Source organism: Hypomesus transpacificus, chromosome 9 (genome assembly GCF_021917145.1).
Source record: "Hypomesus transpacificus isolate Combined female chromosome 9, fHypTra1, whole genome shotgun sequence".
Taxonomy (NCBI): Eukaryota; Metazoa; Chordata; class Actinopteri; order Osmeriformes; family Osmeridae; genus Hypomesus; species Hypomesus transpacificus.
The window spans coordinates 2,044,321-2,063,111 of NC_061068.1; the positions used below are offsets into that span (position 1 = coordinate 2,044,321).

Consider the following 18,791-nt stretch of genomic DNA (forward strand, 5'->3'; position numbering starts at 1 on the left):
AGCTTACTCAATCTATACCGACATCGCACCGGATAGAGAAAATAAAGTACTTTCTGGCAGGTACCGGGGGTGAAAAGTGCCTGTGATAGCATGGCTTGTTCCCTTAGGACTAAGATGAATACATGAACTATTAAGACAAATACACCTTTCATACTAAGACAATTTTATGTAAATCCAATTTCTTTTTTTTACATTTCAGATTGAGGAAAATATAGTATTAGTTGTGTCTGCTGAGCCTAGTTGTGTGGGCTGAAACCGATGTCCAGTGTAGTTTATTCAGGGGAATTTCTTGGGATGTCTTGATGTATAAATACAACAGTTGTAACAGTTTTTACACGTTATGATGAAGTCACATGAATTACACTCTGGCCTCATGTTTTAATAATTAAAAAAGAAAACCATTTTATTTACATAAATTACAAAAACGCACAAACTGGTTCACCAAATTCTACGTTGAAACATTGTCCTTTATATTGTGTAGTCGTCTAGGTTTTATTTACTCTCACTACAGTTTAGCTTATGTCATTTAATTTTGAAAAGGTCAATTTCATTTAGACATTATTGTGAATTAGTTACAGGAAATAAACATCTGGATATCATATTCACAGCACTGTAAGAACAGGATAACATCATTTTGTAAGACATCATGATTGGGTCACAACCATCTCATTCACAAGACTTCTCTGACAGAAACAGACACAAAAAAATGTGCAGTGCATTCAACCACGTCTATCTGGAAATCAAGGACACCACGGCCAGTTAAATCTATACAAAAATGTTTACAGTACATACATTACTTATAGTCTCACATATCAGATTTCACAGTCAGAGGCACCCATGTCACACCAGCCATGGGTGCTGTGTCATCATCAGTCCGACTCCATGAGGGGGTGATTGATGACGGAGTAGTGGCTTGTGCTTGAGGAGGAACCATTTCAGATCAATCTTCTTCACAATGAAGACGTCGTGGAGTCCACCACCTCACGTCCGTTACACACGGCTGGCACGTAACTAGAGGCCGAGCCTGAAGAAACACACAAGACAGTTCCAAGTTCTGGAACTGTGTTTTCCAGAATTTACATATGTGCTGACAACTCACAAGTGAACTCATTAATGCTACATGTCACTGACAAAATATCTGGAAGGAGGGTAGTAATACCTTGTATGGGGATGTTGGAGGAACTGCCTTTGGAGTAGCTGGAGCCAGGCGCAGACGCACATGCTGACGCGGACACCGTGGTCCCAAAGCGGTTGGCTGTGCCCCTGAGCGTGGTGACGTTCTTCTGGGGTTGGAACAGGATGATGTGGACTTTGGGTGCGAAGAGACAGCCCAGGACCACGGAGCCACTCAGACTGACGGAGATGCACATGGTGGTGGTCTGCACCTGAAGGGGCATGGAGACAGGAGGAGACTGAGCAATAGCTGTAAGCAATAGATGCTCTTTACTGTTTGACAAACAGGGAGATGGAAAGCAGAGTTGGTCTGATTTGAACACAGTGGGGCATACTAGCATGTCTGGCTATGACCCAACTATTGATGTGAGCTGACTGGAGGTCATCTGTTCATCTGCCCCTCCCTGGTCCACTGGCTTATTGTTCTGTGCCTGACACATCTGTTTACTTGACAGTTTGGTGCTTGGTGTTAAATCAGTGTACTATATAGGATATCTTAGCTAAATACACAGACATATATTCAAGGAAATATGACCATGCTTATACTAGCTATGGCTATAGGTTGCTATGTGTTTCTGATTAACAACAGTAACCTACGTGATACACACCAACAAAGTCTCGAATAATCTAGTTCCCAGTGAACTCCTGTTGACCCTTTGAATAACCATTGAACAGTGACTAAGGTTTCTCTCATGCTCCAGGGTGAGCTCCCTGAGCTGGGACCCAGCCACAAACTCAGGATCAGGTTTGATTGTATAAACATATATGGATTGAAAGGTTGGTTTGAAAAAGTCCGAAATGTAAAGTATACTCAAACACTGGGGAAATAAATCAGAAGTAACGATCTATATTCTTGTGCTTTTACAAAGGTGGAGAAGGCACGCCTGCTTCACCTTGCTCAGGGGCTTCTTTCAAGAGCAAAGTTTCTATTTTATTCCAAGGCTTCTGAAAGCGTTGGTGTGTTTAGTATCCATCTATGAGAGTTAATAACGATTTTATGGACAACACAGCTGGGCTTTCATGTTAGAATACTTTGAATGTTTTATCAAAACCAGACTTGAAATACGGAACCAGAGCCCACTGCAATCATTATTAATGGCACACAAACAGAGCAACACATCAAGGTCTCTGTTCCAGAGCCAAAACTATTCCAATTTTAACGATTCTACCAATGTTCTATCATGAGACCGGTTCATTTCTCTCGCAGTCCATCCAGTTTCTTCTCTTTTTAAATCCCTCGTGAGAGTTGGCAGGTGTTTCGGAGTGTCTTCCTAGCTACAGCACAGACGTAAGGCTATGGCCTTTTCACAGCACCCCATGCGAGACCTCCTCCCCCACTGCTTTCAAGGATGAACCTCCAATTGTGGGACAGCCCTGTTGGGCCAGATGACCTATTTCTCCTGACAGCCAGATCCTGAGGTGGCACTTGGCCCTTGTGTGCTTGCTCTTGACACACGCAACAATAACACACACTCACCCTGTAGTCGCTGGCGGTCACGTAGAAGATGGGCTGGAAGGCCAGCCAGATGATGCAGGTGGTGTACATGGTGAACCCGATGAACTTGGCCTCGTTGAAGTTCTCCGGACACTTCCTGGTCTTGAAGGCGTAGACGGTGCAGAGGATGATGAGGATGCAGTTGTAGGTGAGCGACAGCAGCATGCTGGAGTCCTTGCTGTTGCACTTGAGCGTGACCACGTCCCTCCTCTCGGGGCTCACCTCCTTTCTGACCCCCGGAAGCTCCACCAGGAGCCACACCACAGCCACCAGCAGCTGGCAGGAGATCAGCACCCCGCAGATGGCCACCTGGGAGGCGGGGCTGATGAGCCTGGGCCGCTGGGCGCCGTCCTTCACCCCGCTGAAGATGCGGGCGATGCGGTTGGTCTTGGTGAGGAGAGCAGAGTAGCACACGGCGAAGGAGGTGCCCAGGCCCAGGCGGCGCAGCGTGCACACGGCCATGGACGGCTTGGCGATGTAGATGAAGGTCATGCTGTAGCACATGAGCACGCCCAGCAGCAGGATGTAGGAGAGCTCGCGCCCGCTGGCCTTCACCACGGGGGTCTCATTGTTCTTGACGAACAGGCCCACCACGGAGAGCGTGCAGAGCATGCCCAGGCAGGAGATAGTGACCGGCCCGATAGCCCAGGCGTCCTCCCAGCGGATGTACTCCTCCGGTAGGTCGTAGCAGCCCGTCAGGTTGGCCAGGGGCCACTCACCGAAGCTGCAGTCAGCACAGGTAAACTCGTCCAGCAGGTACTGGTAGGGCTGGCAGGGGATGCAGATCCAGCAGCACACGTCTCCAGGCTGCATGCTCTTCACCTCGTTCTTCCTACAGGGGTCGCTGCACTGGGAGGTGGGGGGGCCCTGGCCTTTCCAGGACACTAGATTGGTATTGAGGGTCAGGTCCTGGGACCAGTAGCCCACCTTCTTGTAGACAAAGCGCTCATCCTCTTTGTGATAGTGGAAGATGTTGTAGCGGCCAAGGCTGTCACCGTAGCTGTCGAAGCGCACCATATTCTCGGTGTCCGCCGGTCTAAAGGGCGCTGGAAGGAAGACACATCACTCATGTTGACTTCAGAGAAAAAAACTCATTTTCAATAATACCCTGGTTTAATCAGGACAAAGGATATACATAGGAAAAAAATCACATAGAACACAAAGATAGAAAAACATACAAAGTCATAATTGGCTCATCCAATCATCCTTTTTTAATTGAAAAGGTAATTGAAAAGCTAAAGATTTTATAAAATAGTGCACATTGGCTAGCTCTCAGAAGTATACTTTAGTCTGCTGATCTTGCCCTGCTAATTAATGTTTCATCTCAGCAAATTACATAATCAGAAAATGTTTTTCAACTCAGAGAAATGACAAACTGAAAATCCAATTCCGTGCTCATTTGAAATCTGTATTTGCTTCAGATTGAACCAATTTTTATGATTACATTTTCAATTATATTTAGACACTATGAGGAAACATTCATGGTAATAATTACACAGTGTTATGTAATTATGAGATCTTGTGTGTTTATCCCCAAGCACATTGAAATTGAAAAAACACTGACAAAGGGTGGTATCTGTTTCACTCACCATCAAATTTGGTTTTGATGATAAATTCCCTGTAGAACCTCCTTCCGTTTCCTGGTTTCATAGCGTCACATATTTTGGTGGAGTTGGGGCAAACAGCCTGTCTCATGTTGTGCAGGGCATGGGCCATGGCATAGACAGCATTCACCACAAACATGATCTTGGACTCTGGTTCAAAGGAGCCGTCCCTCAGGCTGTGTTCAGTGCAGTGTGCCTCGCTGAGGTTGCAGGCAAAGCGGTGCTCCCAGAACTCCTCAAACCAGGGGTTACGCCGGTTGGTGTATGGGTTTAGCTTGGTGAAATAATCTTCAAACTCCCTGATGGAGTACGAGGCCAGCTCGATGGTAAAGGCTCCGTCTGCTGCGGCTTCACTGCCCCTCACCACGCTCTCCTGGGCTCCCCAGCCATCGCTGGCCACCCAGGTGAAACTGACGTTCATGCGAGTGGCCGCAACCAGCAGCTCCCTGGCGTCTTCGCTGCGGGTGAACAGGATGACCACCTTGGCGTTAGACTTCTGCTGCAGCGAGCGGATCACGTTGTCGTAGCTCACACGGCTCATGGAGCGGCTGACCTTGGCCGAAGTGGCGATGCAGATTTGGCGCGCACGGGCTTCCTGCTGGAAAGCATCGATGCCTGTCTCGCCGTAGTCGCCCTCCGAGGCCACGGTGGACACGTAGGTCCAGTTGAAGTAGCGCAGGATCTCCGCCATGGCCTTGGCCTGGTAGAAGTCCGGGGGGACGGTGCGGGCGAAGTAGTCGTAGCGGGTCTTGTCGCTCAGCTTGGCGCTGGTGGAGGCGTAGCTGATCTGAGGGATCTGGAAGAGCCGGAGCAGGTTAGCCACCTGTGAAAAAAAACAGGAGGCAACCGTACTTTACTTTTATCTCAGTAAAATCTGACATCATAATCAACACAATGAGATCACGGCACCAACACAACGTTTTAATACATACTTTGTGATGTATTATTTGCCTGTGTGTTCCCAGTCAGACAGACATAATCTGGACCTGAGGGTGATTCAGTGGCTGTGGTACATGGCTGCTGTCTGCTAATGTCCAGCAGTAGGTGAGGCGACTCTAACAACTGATTTTATCTGTCTACCAACTGTCAATCCTTTCAGAAAGCCTTCTTGCCAGAAGCAGGAGCCACAAATCCCACAGATGGAGAAAAACACCAAACATATGAGAGTGATAGAAGATTGTTCAGTCCAGATACTCCCAGACATGCTGGTATCTTAATCTATTATCAATACAGACCACCATGGGGTTATTATGCCCAACTAGCTCAGACATATAGATTTTCCTGTGGGAGTGACAGTGGGTGTTGTTGAGTGCAATGATGAGGAGAATTGTGTGATTTACTGCAATTTATCTGGGAGCAGTAGACGGTGAATGAGAAGTTTAACCAATTTATTTTTCTTCCATTGTCAAAAACATACGTTGGTTTTAGGGCTGAAGTGTATTGTTTATGGGGGGAGTCAGGTGGCTTAGCGGTTAGAGCATTGGCTAGTAATCTGACGGTTGCCAGTTCGATTCCCGGCCGGTGCACATGACGTTGTGTCCTTGGGCAAGACACTTCACCCTACTTGCCTCGGGGGACTGTCCCTGTACTTACTGTAAGTCGCTCTGGATAAGAGCGTCTGCTAAATGACTAAATGTAAATGTAAATGTTATATTTTTGCTCAACATTAAAACGTTTCCCACAGGTGATTGGTGCGTCTGAATTGTTCTCCAGCCCAAGGGTTTGTGAGGAAGTTTGCAATTAGAGAGAACTCTCTCTGACACTACTGTTACTACGACCTACTGTACCTTAGGCATCCCATAAAGGCCCAGAGGCAACAGTGTTTCAAAACTCTAATTGGATTCCCTTGACTTCATTTTCTTCCATTCTACAGCACATGACTACACAGTGAACTGTTGTGTCTACGTGGCAGCTGTTGCAGCCTCATTCTGTCAGTCATCAAGGTGTAAGATTCTAAATGGTTAGGTCAGCACTATTTACAGTATTAAATTGTTATCTCATCCAGTCACTATCATCATACTCATACAGGTTTAACGTGCACGTCTCTTATAGTGTCAGTAGAGTCAATCCTCATGAGTGACTGGAACTCATGATGGAAATCCCATTGACGTGTAGAGCTCTGACCACACGATTGTATGGAAGCATGATTTTCACATACTTCTGATACCAGTTGGTGCTGTCTTGTCCATGCCAGTGTGTCTGTATATAACACCTCTCCAAATATCTGGGCTATTCACGCCATGGACACATCTCTTAAATGAGTTTGACCCAGTGGAACATCAGGGATGAAGATGGAGTTGAGCATGCTGAGTGTGATGCTAACATCGAGTGCATCTCCCTACAGTCTCCCTATGAGCTGACTGACATTAACCCTGATCTCAGAACAGCCATGTGCTTAACCCACTTTGACAGCTCCATTTAAAACCGCCCAAGGACAAGGCCCCGCAGAGAGCACATGCACACCACACACCCTCAAGAAAATATGATGCATTCAGACAGCCACGCTGCCCCCTGTCTACAACAGCATTAAGGCATCCCATTTTCTCTGCATGAATATGGAGTGGAGGGTCACCATATGCAATATCAATTATAAATCCAGTAATAACAGTACACTATAAGGTAACGGGATAGCATAGGGAGGCAGAATGAACAGGTAAAAGCAATAACTGCCAACTAGCAGCACATTGGCTTTATTTGTTGTGATTGAGGTTTTGTTGGGAACTGTTTTCAATTGTTTCATTAACTCCAACCAGCCTGACTGAGCCAGTCACACATGCATGGATCCCTCAACCACTTTGTCTAGAAAGACAGTGAACTGTCAGTTGGTTGTCACCAAAGGACTCAGGAAAAAACAACTATCTTGACAGCAGACCAATCCAGATAGCACTGGAGTGTGTGACATGCCTGTGCTTCTCTTTCTTTAGTTTCTCTGCCAAAAAGGCAAAAGAAATGAAAGAAAATCCCTCTCCTTCTCCCTTGAAAAATTGATCAGGTCTTCAGCTAATTAACCTTTTACAAATGCTGTTCATTATTCAATTCCCTATAAATGATGTAGGATCTGTGTCATGGACAGCTTCAGATGTGAGGTCTATCCCACCCCCTCTGTGGACCTTTAACCCTGCCATGCCCATGAGAGCCAGGCAGCCTGGCTCAGCCATACTGTACACTGTTCACAATGCAGAGGTTGTTTTAACTGTTTGTGTGGGAGGGAAACAATACCATGGGTCATTCCATCTCTAAAGCTCCAGAAGACCCACACATTACAAATGTACATCTTTATAACAATTAATTAGCCACGGTTTCAGATCTTAGTTCATTAGCAAAACAGGCTTGGATCCTTTCATGCTGTTACTGCAGCTTGAAGCAAAATATGTTCTGACTCAATTATTATATCTTCTTCACACTTAAAACGTTGCAAGCATGTTTGACTATATATAGTATATGGTATATTTGGACGAGTAAATCCAATGTTGCAATCATTTGCTTGTTGGTGTGATTCCTCTACACAGAAGAGCAGAAAGAGGATGTGTCACCAGACGTTGTTCTGGATGGCCACCCCAGGCATGCTCTGGGGAGGGGGACCAGAACCAGCCCGAGATGGAGGACAGGCTGGATGCATGCAGGCTCTCGCTTGTGTGTCTGTCATGATTCTTTCAACATGGAAAGCCCATCTGTATGTCCCAGAGGTCCCTGCCAAGCATACAAATAGGAGTGAGAGGAAGTTCAGTCCCATATCTAGTAAATGATATGCAGCGACAGACTCCAGCTTTACTACATGCCTCCAAATCATAGCTTCTATCAAAGATGCCCGAAAATGCTTAGGGTTGTAATGGCTATGATGTCTTTGGGTACTTGAACTAAAATATGTCCATTTCTAATTGGTAGTGAGAATATGCAAGACCTTCTCGTAAAAAACACTGTTATAGCAGGGAATCTCAATAGCCTAATTGCTGTTTACCTTAAACATAGCCTATCATAATGAATCCAATAGACCAGATGTGATCCCGAGGTAAATTGTATTGCCTGAAGCTGCATGGTGTCTGTTAATGGAACTGTATTGACCCGATTCAAAGGCACCAGTGAGTGTAGACCAGTGGATAGAGACTGAAGTAAGATTTTGGCTCCTCAGAGTATGGATTTTAGGAAAATCCAATCTAGTGTGGGCAAGAGCAATGGGATCTTGCTGTTTGTAAGCTATACACTTGTATGCAGGGACGTGCACAGGTACGAGCTATTGTTGTCCAGGCAACAGCCCATTTGCCCTGATTGGCTGATCTGCCCCTCTGTTGAAAGAACCTAAATACATTTTCATGTTAGAGCAATAGCCCCTCCAAATGTCTGTGCATGTCCCTGATATTATTATTATTATCTAGTCTGACATGATATAGGTCTGTGCAATAACATGGTTCATGTTTTTATCATTTTAGTTTAGTGTGTGATAAGCCAACCCACACAACAGAGTGAGCATGTGTGTGTGTGGGTGTGTCTGTGGGGTGAGTGTGTGGTTCTGCTTCTGAAACTCTTTATCAGGCACCTACATTCACCACATGCCATTTACATTTATCAACACTGCATCCTGCCAAACAAACAACGCTAACTACAGGAGTGACCTCAGGAGCTAACGTGAAAAAAAAACGTGTTGTTAGAAAAAGCTTCACTAGGTCTAAATGTTGCCACTGATTCACCTCTACAAACAAAACAAGTTGAAAAGTATTTCTGTATCGCCATGGTAGCTTAGACAACAGGATACACTCCTGTTATGGATTTTAAGACATACAATGAAATGCACAATGCTGTGGAACACCCACAGTTTCTGTATCAAAATATGATAATTTATTCCATGTCACCTTGTCAGCAAAGGAAAGCAAAAACAACACTTTTCTGGCAGAGGCGATGAAAGAGTGGAGGGCTGCATGTAGTGGAAATCGATTGGCTGACATTATGAATGCCTTTCTTGTGTTCTTGTGTCTTGACTGTACCCAGCCTCACACCCATCACACCATCTTCCCTCTACACTAATTAGAGAGCTGAGCAGTACTATGCAAATGTGCTAAAACTTTCAGGGAAGAGAATGTGGGAGAGGGGCTGGCTGAGAGACATAGGGTGCCACACAATAAACAAGACCCTTTGATGCTCCCATTGAAAGAGATTTTCTCTTCATTTCCCCAAGTATACTCTCAGCATTTAGAAATGCCTGTAATAGAACTCATAACACAAATACACTGCCACCAATAGAGAACTTCATCAAATCACAAGGGACCTTCTCCAAACACATCACCTTAAATGGCTGTGAAGAAGAAACAAGTGTCCTGTCCTGTCTAATGGCCACACTGCTGTTTGTTTATTTTCGTCTCATTAGGAGACACCATCTGTAACAGATTTAATGAGAATGCTGCAGGAATACCGGAGTATCTTTGTCAAGGCAAGCAGACACAAAAAACAGCTTCATTGTGACATTCAAGAGGAAATAAAACAGTTGACTTCACAAAGACAGAGCAGTCATTGGGCTAATTTAGGCTGACTGACAAAGAGATGCTAGGGTATTCACCTGGAGTTTCTGTTGCTGGGAGTTAGGTTAGAAAAGTTCACACATACACCTCTGAATGCAAAGTGTTCAGAACAGAATTCGTAAACCAGTGAACACATACCTCAGTCAATATCTTCCTTTCTCTGTTTTTCTGTTATGCAGGTCTGGAGTGTAGTATGTGCTACACTCTAAAACACTTTATGTTGGTAAAAGATATAGACTTCGCTTAAAAAAGCAAAATTAGTTGTGGACTTAACTAATTAGACTTAGTTATTTAGTCAGTGTTATTTAAAACTTCATATCAACACAGTAGACAATAGGTAATTACATTTTCACAAGTCGCTTTGGATAAGAGCATCTGCTAAAGGGGTAAATCTAATTGCACATGAGCATGTAAAAGGTAATCACATCCCAAATGGTAGGGAGGTGTAAAGCAATGTATTCACCAAGCTACCTGTATGAACTTGGGCTTGAAATGTCTCGTTTTGATGCCATGTGGTCCGTGTGGACATAACAGACGGTCCCAGACGGGCACGTACCCCCCCCCCCCCCTCCTCCTCACGCCCTACTTCTCTGCCATCCCTTCACCTCTGTGACAGGCAGGGGTAGCATCTTCCCAGCCATCAGGTGGACAGGTCGCTGCCAAGAATCTCTGTGCTCCTTTTGCCCCCCACAGATGGGAAAAGCAGCTCTTTCAAAGCTCTCTTGTGGAAAAGTTGGCCCCAGTGCCCTTCCTCTCAAACAGTTAGTCAACTCCTCTGGGTTCCAGTGGCAATGCGTCAGCAGCTAGACCCTCTAACAGATTGCATCAAAGGATCTGAGCCACTCACAAAGAAGTGAATCAATGAAGGGTGTATTGAAAAAAGATCACTGACAAGTGTCATGTATTTTAATTCATATGTAAAGACACTTGAAAGCTATGTGCTTGAACCTCTAAAGGCCCTTTCACCGTGAAGAAAAGTATTTTTCTCCTAGTCTCAAAGGAGGAAGTTTTCCTATCCTGACTGTCATTGATTGGTCGAGGAGTGGTGGATCCGAAATGCCCAGCTCTCTCAGCGGGGGGGGGGGGGGAGTCTGGAGGAGCCATGGTGAAGAGGACCCCCACAGCTTGGTTGTATTGCCTGATGGGTTTGTGGCATCTGTAGCTGAGATGTAGTTTATTCCTACACAATAGCATTGGCTGATCACTAAAACTGTCATGATTTATATTATGAAGCGATTTGAACAACCAGAGACAGATCAACTGTATCCTTTGGACTGAATGTACAGATAAAACACGTCACAGAAGAAGTGAATATATAATCAGTCATCCAAAAGGCTGTCATTTCAAAGCACACGTCGTCCAGGTCTGATAGAAGAGCTTGTCTCAAGTGTGACCGTATTCTGATTACGCACATCTCTACTGACGTGGATCCTGCTAATGGAATCAGAGATTTTACCACACTCCATCACAATTCCTGTGAACCACTCCATCAGCATCACCTCATCTCCCCTCTCCTTCCCTATCAACATAATCATTACCCATCATATCCCATTGCAACAGTGTTGAATTATTCAAGTGTGGCTCTTTGCTCCGTTACGTGTGGAACACAGCAATTATGCCCTCTGTATGTGGAGAACAGGATTTAATCAAGCAAGCCTCCAGCATCTCTTCACAGGTGTGTGAAAGGTCGGTTTTGTCCGTGTGGCGGAAATGATGGCGCTGACAAAGTGATGGAGGTCCCTGTGAACACGCCTGCTTCAAACACACAGGCGTCTCCGGTGGGTAATTATTTCAGTCGTAGCTAAACTCACACAGGAGCTAAAGGCAAATTCCTGTGGCTCAGCGGAGGTGGGGATAAAAAGCATATCCGGTGTTTTTGTCAACTGCGCTCTACACCAACCCCCCACACACAGACGGACATACACAAACACACACACACAGTAAAGAAATGTGCACAAAATACAAATACACACAGAACACACACTCAACACCAAGCTTTCAGTGTGAATGTGCCTGAATGTAGACTGCTAATAATGAAATGGGAACATGACAGCAACTCAGTTGGGACCAATTAAAGGAACTGGAGCTTTGATGCGTCAGCTAGCGCTGGATCTCCCCACGCTGCATGTGAAACGTGAGCAAAACTGCCATACTAAAAACAAGCTCAATCATAGACCTTCTTCTAGCAGCCTGGACATGCACAATCAAATAAATACCAAAAAGACAAAAAGGAAACCTATCTGACCTTGACAGGTTACAAATAGCGAACTCATTGCGTAGTTTAACAGGGGTTTCTACTTTATCCACATTCCTCTTAGTAGTGATACATGACACTGGTAGTTAAGCAGGCCCATAGAATGAAGAGCTGCACACTACTAGATGGTAGAGGATTGACCCTGAGAGCCCTGAGGGGTGAAGGAGGTGGGTGGGCGTGTAAAGCTACCTGAATGGACACGTCACTGTAGGAGCCCCCGATGACTCCAGAGATGGCAAGGGGCACGTCATCCTGAATGGGGTTGGAGCCATCAGGGCAGATGAAGCCTGGCTCGTGCACCTTGGTGAGAGAGGCTCTCACAAACTCTAGGGACTGCTCCAGGGCGTAGGTGTCCTTGGAGCAGGTGTCCAGGATATGGGCCCCTAGTTTGAGTCCGGGGAGGAGACGATCGTTGGAGTTGATCTCATCCAGTGCCAGCAACATGGCCTCCAGTCTCTGGATGCCCCTCTGCTCATTGATTTTACCGCAGTCCTCCACTCCCTCTCCCTTTTCATGCACCGGAAACAAGCCTCCAATCACCACGTCACCGTCAATGGTGATTTCCCGCTTGGCTGACGGAGGGAACCGGGGGCTGGCCAGGACCCCTGGGGTCACCATGTCCAAGAACAGCAGCAGAATGGTCCAGAAGGGAGACCCAGAGGCCTGCAGAGTGCGACAGAGCCCTGCGGTTGGCATGGTGGAGTTGGTGGAGCAGTGTGAAGCAGGAGGATATTACAGGTTCTGAGGGAGGGTCACTCTGGGGTTTTCTTTCAACAACCGTAGCATCTTTGTTACACTCTGAAAAAAGGAGAAAAGAAGAAGCAATTAACTTTCTGATTGTATTTGCAGCATTACATCCTGTGTGTTTAATTGAGGCGGTGTACTTTCACTGCATCAGCAATACAAATTGCACAGATGTTTCCTGCACTTAAAGATAGCCAAATCAGACATGACAAAAACGAATCATTAGTGAAGTTGTTTTGGGATGGGAGGGATATTAGCTAGAAAAAACCTCCTACAAACATAGTTAAAAAGTTAAAAAAGAGTATTGACCAGAACATTCATCATCATGTGAACTGCATCATGATGTACAAGGTGTATATTGGCAGAGAAGATAATTGCCCTGTACGAATCTTTGAAATAATAAAAAAAATTATAAACAACATTGTGTGAAACATTCTTTACTCCTACAACTCAGAGCTAATCATGTTTCCAATATCAGCAGTAGTTGCAGGTTGGCATTAGACAAGACGAACACAGGAAACTCAACAGGAAGTGCTTGTTGCGGATGCCTAAATACACAAAAATACAGAAATGAGAAACCCATACAGCCAAACCACATGTTGAACACGCCTAAAAGTCAATCTATAGATTTTTGCTTCTGTTTCAAGTTGAATCACTCCATTCATGGGCATTCAGCTAAACCCTAATTGAGGGAACATACATTTAGCTTATCAACAGAACTAATTGGATCACTTGGTTCTAATATAAAAAAACATGGACACTGACTTCTGACATGAGTTTGGACAGTAGGAGATCTGCCCTGCATACATGATAATGTATGTGACAGCATCAAAGGATTGACAGCAGTCAGCTACCAGCTATCAACGAATTATGGTGGATTCCATTTCTGATGCGTGATTTCTGTTAAGACTTATCTAGCTTGTGAGAGGAGCCACCACCAGCCTGCATACCCAGGCAGTGGACTGACTCCAGTAGGTTCATTAGAAAACAAACAGTGCTTTGAAGTTTTTGATGGGCAGCACATTCAATTCTACATTTCCACCTGATGAGGACAGATGCAGAGTGGTCTATGTTAAATCATACATCTAAGGCATGAATCTCATCAAGAAGCACATTCCTGCCGAGCTAACAGAGACATTCACGTAGAGGGATCTCTTCTGAAAACTGGGTGTTGCTATGGAAACATGTTGGATAAAAGATCGGAGATGGGCGTCAGGGTAGTAGTGGGCAGTGTGACAAGAGTACTGATATAAATCCTGATAATGTTGGTACCTAAGGTCTACTGCTAATTAGGAGTTTGTGGTATCTGTTGGCTGATAGAGCTGGGCTTGAGAGAGCAGGAGAGAGGGTGTATCAGAATCTGGAATCACAGAATCATTAGGTACAATGTTTTGTGAGGAGATAGGAGCCATTGTAATATGCATACTACATAATGATGAATAATAGAAACCCACTCAAGATCGTCTACTGTGCAGATTTTTTAATGATCAGCAAAACATACTAATTGATTTGGACCACTTGTGTGTGTGTGCGCGTGTGTGTCTGTGTGTCTCACCTCCACACTGTTGGCGAAGCCAGGCCTTTTTCTTTCCCAGTGTGTGTGTGTGTGTGTGTGTGTGTGTGTGTGTGTGTGTGTGTGAGTGTATTACAGTGGCAGCAGGGGGTGGTGGACCTGGTGACTCCCTGGGAGGAGAACAAGAGCAGTGATGGCTGAATCTGTCCTCACAGACACTTGGCTTCGAGCAACATTGTGGGAATCTCTTTTATGCTCTTATACTTATCTCACTTCATTTTTTACTTCTCATCTCAGTGCATCGCAATACTTTGAACCTAGAACGTTGTTTATAAGTCTCTTACATGTCTCTTGGGCCAGCTCTTTAGGCCTAAAAGCCAGTCGGATATATCTGGTGTATAGCAGTAGGTGTTGGGCATGTTAAGGGTTGTCAGGGTTGACACAACCTGGTGTTGGCATATGTGCCAGAACTTCCTTTTTGCTTCCTCTGAGGGGGAAAACTAGAAACCAGTGTAGGCATGTCAGTCAAAATATTTAATTGACGTAAAAAAAGAAATTTCTCCACTGGTCTACAGCAGATGGGCTTACAGAGAGCTCTTTACTCTCACTGGTTGACGGTAAAAACTAATGGCCCAATGAGAAAGTGTACAAAGACACAGGGAGGTTTAAGGCCTGGATAAACACTAAACAAACGTTAACAACACATATCTAGGTGCATATTGAATGAATTGTATGCAAAGACTGGACCATTTTAGAGGTTGATATATATAAAATGACACTACACTATGACAGCATAACCAGTGGCGAGGTTCTTGATTCCTTTTGAAAACAGGAGGAGCCAGACAAAGAGAAACTCATTTTACCTGATGTTGACTGTCAAGGCAGTTCCAAGGTAGCTTTTCTCGAGCATTGATCACATAAAGAAATCTGGCTAGCGGCAGTATAGTCGGTCAGGCTCATACTCGACAGCCAAGAGAACTTCTACCTCCCTGAACACACGTATTACCTTTGAAAGAGAAGTTGAAAATGAGAAGACTTGACTTGACTTGGAACCCTCATCTATTACACAGCATACCCACTTTAACCATTCATGGGAGGCAGCAGTCACTTAGTAGACACTTAACTGAATACATTCCCCTACTCCTTTGTCTGTTGTTGGCTGAAAGAAAGAGTCCATAAGTCAACAATAAATTGGCAACAGTTGAGCATGAAACTGATGAAAAGCTTAACCAAATCATGCCCATGTTGGGCAATGAGGGCTTTAACAAAGTGAAACACCTTCCCCTGAGTAGTTCACACAGCAGGAAGGCAGTCTAGTACACCTGGGTGAGTCAGAAAGAGAGGGTTTGGAATTGGGGGATATGTCACCTTCAAAAGGAGGCCCTAGCAGGCAGATGCCCTCCTGCAGTGAGGAGGAGCACCATGGTCAGGTTGTGAGCCGGCATGTCATGAGTCAGTTGACAAATTTGACCTCTTTCCTAATGGAGACGGGCACCATTACACGGCACATGGTGGAGCCAGAAGGCACCTTAGACCTCAGGCCCACCGCCAAGCTGCTCTCAGCCCTGCTGCTCAAACTCTGGTGAAATATGTCCAACAAATTCCTGCCTTTCAAAAGAATTGGTCGGCAATAAAAAAATGTACACAGTTTTATACTCATACTCAAAGTGTTGCTGATTTTAGAATCTGTACATAACATATATACTATCTGGCCACTTATAAAACAGCGCTGTTTAACTTTTTGTAAGTGGGTGATAAGGTGTATATTAGGTAACAATGTTCTACCCCTCTAGGAACCCTAACCCTAATACATGGGTTATGAGCATACATGGCAATAAGACTGTGACACCCTGGCCTTCTCCTGGGACAGCCTGTCAAAGATAAACATCTGTACCAACTAATGTTTACAGTGCCACCCTAATTACCTTTAGATATGTTTCAATATGTTCATACATATTCATCTTCACAATAAGCAACGATTAAGCAAGCAACTCATGACTGTCACAAACCTGATTGCACCTGAAAGAAAACAAAGACAATCTCTGTCTCACTGTTTCTCACTCTCTCTCTTTCTCTCTCCATTAGAATTCATCTGCTATGAATGAACATTTTCCAGACTCAATGATTGATCAGCAGCACTTTCTGATTTATTTAGAGGCTGACATGAACTTGTGAACTCTTGAATGTACATCAACATTCTAACAGTTCTTCAAAACATCTTTGGCGAAAATGTCAAGAGTTTCCACTTTTTAGTAAACTGAATAAATTCCATACTGTCAAATCTGGGTCCTGACTGTCACACACGGATGCAATGAACTCACTTCAAACATAGATTTGGGATTTTTTACCCTATACGATCATATTTCATAATCTACCGTTTAAGATAATTCGCCACATTACATGATATGTTTACACTGGACTCAATGTATCTACATAACAAGAGGTAAAGTAAAATATTAAAGAATTCTAAAGTTACATTAGAAATGAACCATAATCACACAAATAACTTTTAGGGGATGCAAGTAAAATGTGCAGTTTTTTTACATCTAGGAATATGTTTTCTTTCCCTATTCAATTAATTACAAGTTCTCTTAAACTGATGACCACTTAAACCAAAGGGTTTCAACTACAAATCAAATGTAGATGAGTGCAGATGTTTAAAAACCTCCCAAATTCCCCCTATTGTCATTCATCTTTCATCTACATTCCAAATTGTCAATTTTTATTCAGAATTCCAAAACATTGAGAAGTCACACATCTTCATTTACTTTCTCATTCTCTCAACCTCTTTGTCTATCAATACATCCACCCATCCATATTTTTGTAGCCTACTATTGTTTTATTTCCATCATTCTAAACAGTGTAGCTCACTGTAGAATATCTTATTTTTCTTACAATACATTAATCTCTGTAATCCAGCCTTCCTAAATATAACATTTAAACTTTAATCTATGTATAGTAGGCTACCCTGTCATAATTTACCCCTAGTAAATTGGGACATTACGTATGTAACTAATCCTGTATGTAACTCTATACCTCTCCCTGTCGTTTGTCGTCTCATCGATTCATCATTTTCTGACTAAATTCTCATCTCCTTCTTTCTAGCCTGTTTACTATTAATCATTACTATAATTAGTAAATAAACGCCCAGAGGGTCGTTTTAGACAGAAACACAAATAACATATGTAATGTATTAATTTAATAAATAATACATTATGCACATTATTGCACAATTAGCTTGCCCCGTAGCAGGTAGAATGGGAGACAGGTATCCTGCTAATTGAAAATCATTCAAGATAAATAGTTTGATGAAATAGGTTACTTAAATTATATATTACGACATCTGTTCCAAATTGGAATGAAAAAAACTATGGAGATTTTCAAAGGTAAATGTAGCTTGCATGATTTAATGACCATACATAGAATATAACATTAGCGCATTGTTTCAGTTCACATGCTTTCATTATTTGCCCTGTGATGTAAAAACAAACAAATGCACAATAGATTCATGCATCGGAAGACCTGTTGTAGCCTTCCAACTATCAACAATAATCTGCACGGGAACAAAGCCTTGCAGCAGAGCAAAAGCTGATTCTATACATTTATTGTTTGGGGGAGGAGGTGCAGTTCAGAGAAAGCTGGATGTTATAAGCAACGTGATGCAAATGTGATTCTTACCGGATATATGTAGACTGAAGTCTTCCTCTGATGGTATCAAGATTGACAATTTTCACACATCCGACCCCGGTGGATGTCCTTTCCCTAAAAGTTGAAAGCAGACGTTTGAAATCCTCTGCAAAAGAACTTGTGGAATGGTTTCCGGTGGTGCGTAACTTCAAAAATTTGCGTTGATGAACGCATAGTCTACAGTACATGAAACAGGTGTGGATCTGTCCTTGGTACTGAAAATGAGCTCCGAAAACTCGGAGATTCTTCACCATGAGTTGCCTTTGCCCACTTCTCATTGGCATAAACTTGGCTACTCCTGGCGTGCAAATTTCACTCACGCTGCAAAATTGTAATCATAGCCTATCATTTGGGTGATCGAGTTTGTGTTCAATATGCAAATTGATTCAGAGTTTATACTGTACGTTTTCATATGTAACCTACTGGTAGTGTCTTTTATCATAAATTCATGCCGCGAAATTGTAAAGTTCGATGAAAAATAAGTTAGTGGTACAGTATAAACTTGTAACACGCCGTAACAAGCCTACCATTGTTTTCTTGTGCGCTGCCGAAGTGGAGTGAATAGAGGAAGCTGCTCTTGCGCGTAAGACAACTTGCATGCCAGTGTGGCAAATTGCAGTCTAGCCTGGTCGCGACGGCAGTCGTGAACAAATATTCGAATACGCGAAATTTGATCAACTCTAAACTTTGTGTAGCTTACCATAGTCCTATAGCCTATAGAACTCGCTTATTATAAAATACTATTGCTATGCTTACTATGCTAGTACTTTAATGCCATCTGTTTTGTTAACATAGCCCAATTTAAGCGTCA

The 18,791-nt window shown here is 43.8% G+C and overlaps 1 protein-coding gene across 2 annotated transcripts; it reads right to left on the bottom strand.

Annotated features, from left to right (window-relative positions):
- Positions 1-384: 384 nt before the first annotated feature.
- grm2b (glutamate receptor, metabotropic 2b) lies at positions 385-18,526 on the bottom strand. 2 transcript variants are annotated; one of them, XM_047026638.1, is made up of 11 exons: positions 18,508-18,526; positions 17,972-18,055; positions 15,418-15,452; positions 15,157-15,299; positions 14,638-14,793; positions 14,336-14,463; positions 12,226-12,834; positions 4,258-5,095; positions 2,651-3,714; positions 1,160-1,385; positions 385-1,024 (listed from the first exon to the last, which is right to left on the bottom strand). In XM_047026638.1, the coding sequence occupies exons 7-11, from the start codon at positions 12,730-12,732 to the stop codon at positions 951-953; spliced, it is 2,709 nt and encodes a 902-aa protein (XP_046882594.1). In that variant the 5' UTR covers positions 12,733-12,834; positions 14,336-14,463; positions 14,638-14,793; positions 15,157-15,299; positions 15,418-15,452; positions 17,972-18,055; positions 18,508-18,526; the 3' UTR covers positions 385-950. The 2 variants fall into 2 exon arrangements, with proteins under 2 accessions (XP_046882594.1, XP_046882593.1); XM_047026637.1 differs by lacking the exons at positions 14,336-14,463; positions 14,638-14,793; positions 15,157-15,299; positions 15,418-15,452 and having other exon boundaries at positions 385-1,060.
- Between the last annotated feature and the right edge of the window lie 265 nt (positions 18,527-18,791).

Excerpts from the sequence above, each read along its gene's own strand:
- grm2b (XM_047026637.1), bottom strand. The coding sequence starts at position 12,732 with ATGCCAACCGCAGGGCTCTGTCGCACTCTGCAGGCCTCTGGGTCTCCC. Across the intron at positions 3,715-4,257 it reads CATCAAAACCAAATTTGATG|CGCCCTTTAGACCGGCGGAC; the intron begins GTGAGTGAAACA and ends TCTTCCTTCCAG. Across the intron at positions 1,386-2,650 it reads TGACCGCCAGCGACTACAGG|GTGCAGACCACCACCATGTG; the intron begins GTGAGTGTGTGT and ends ATGCCCCTTCAG.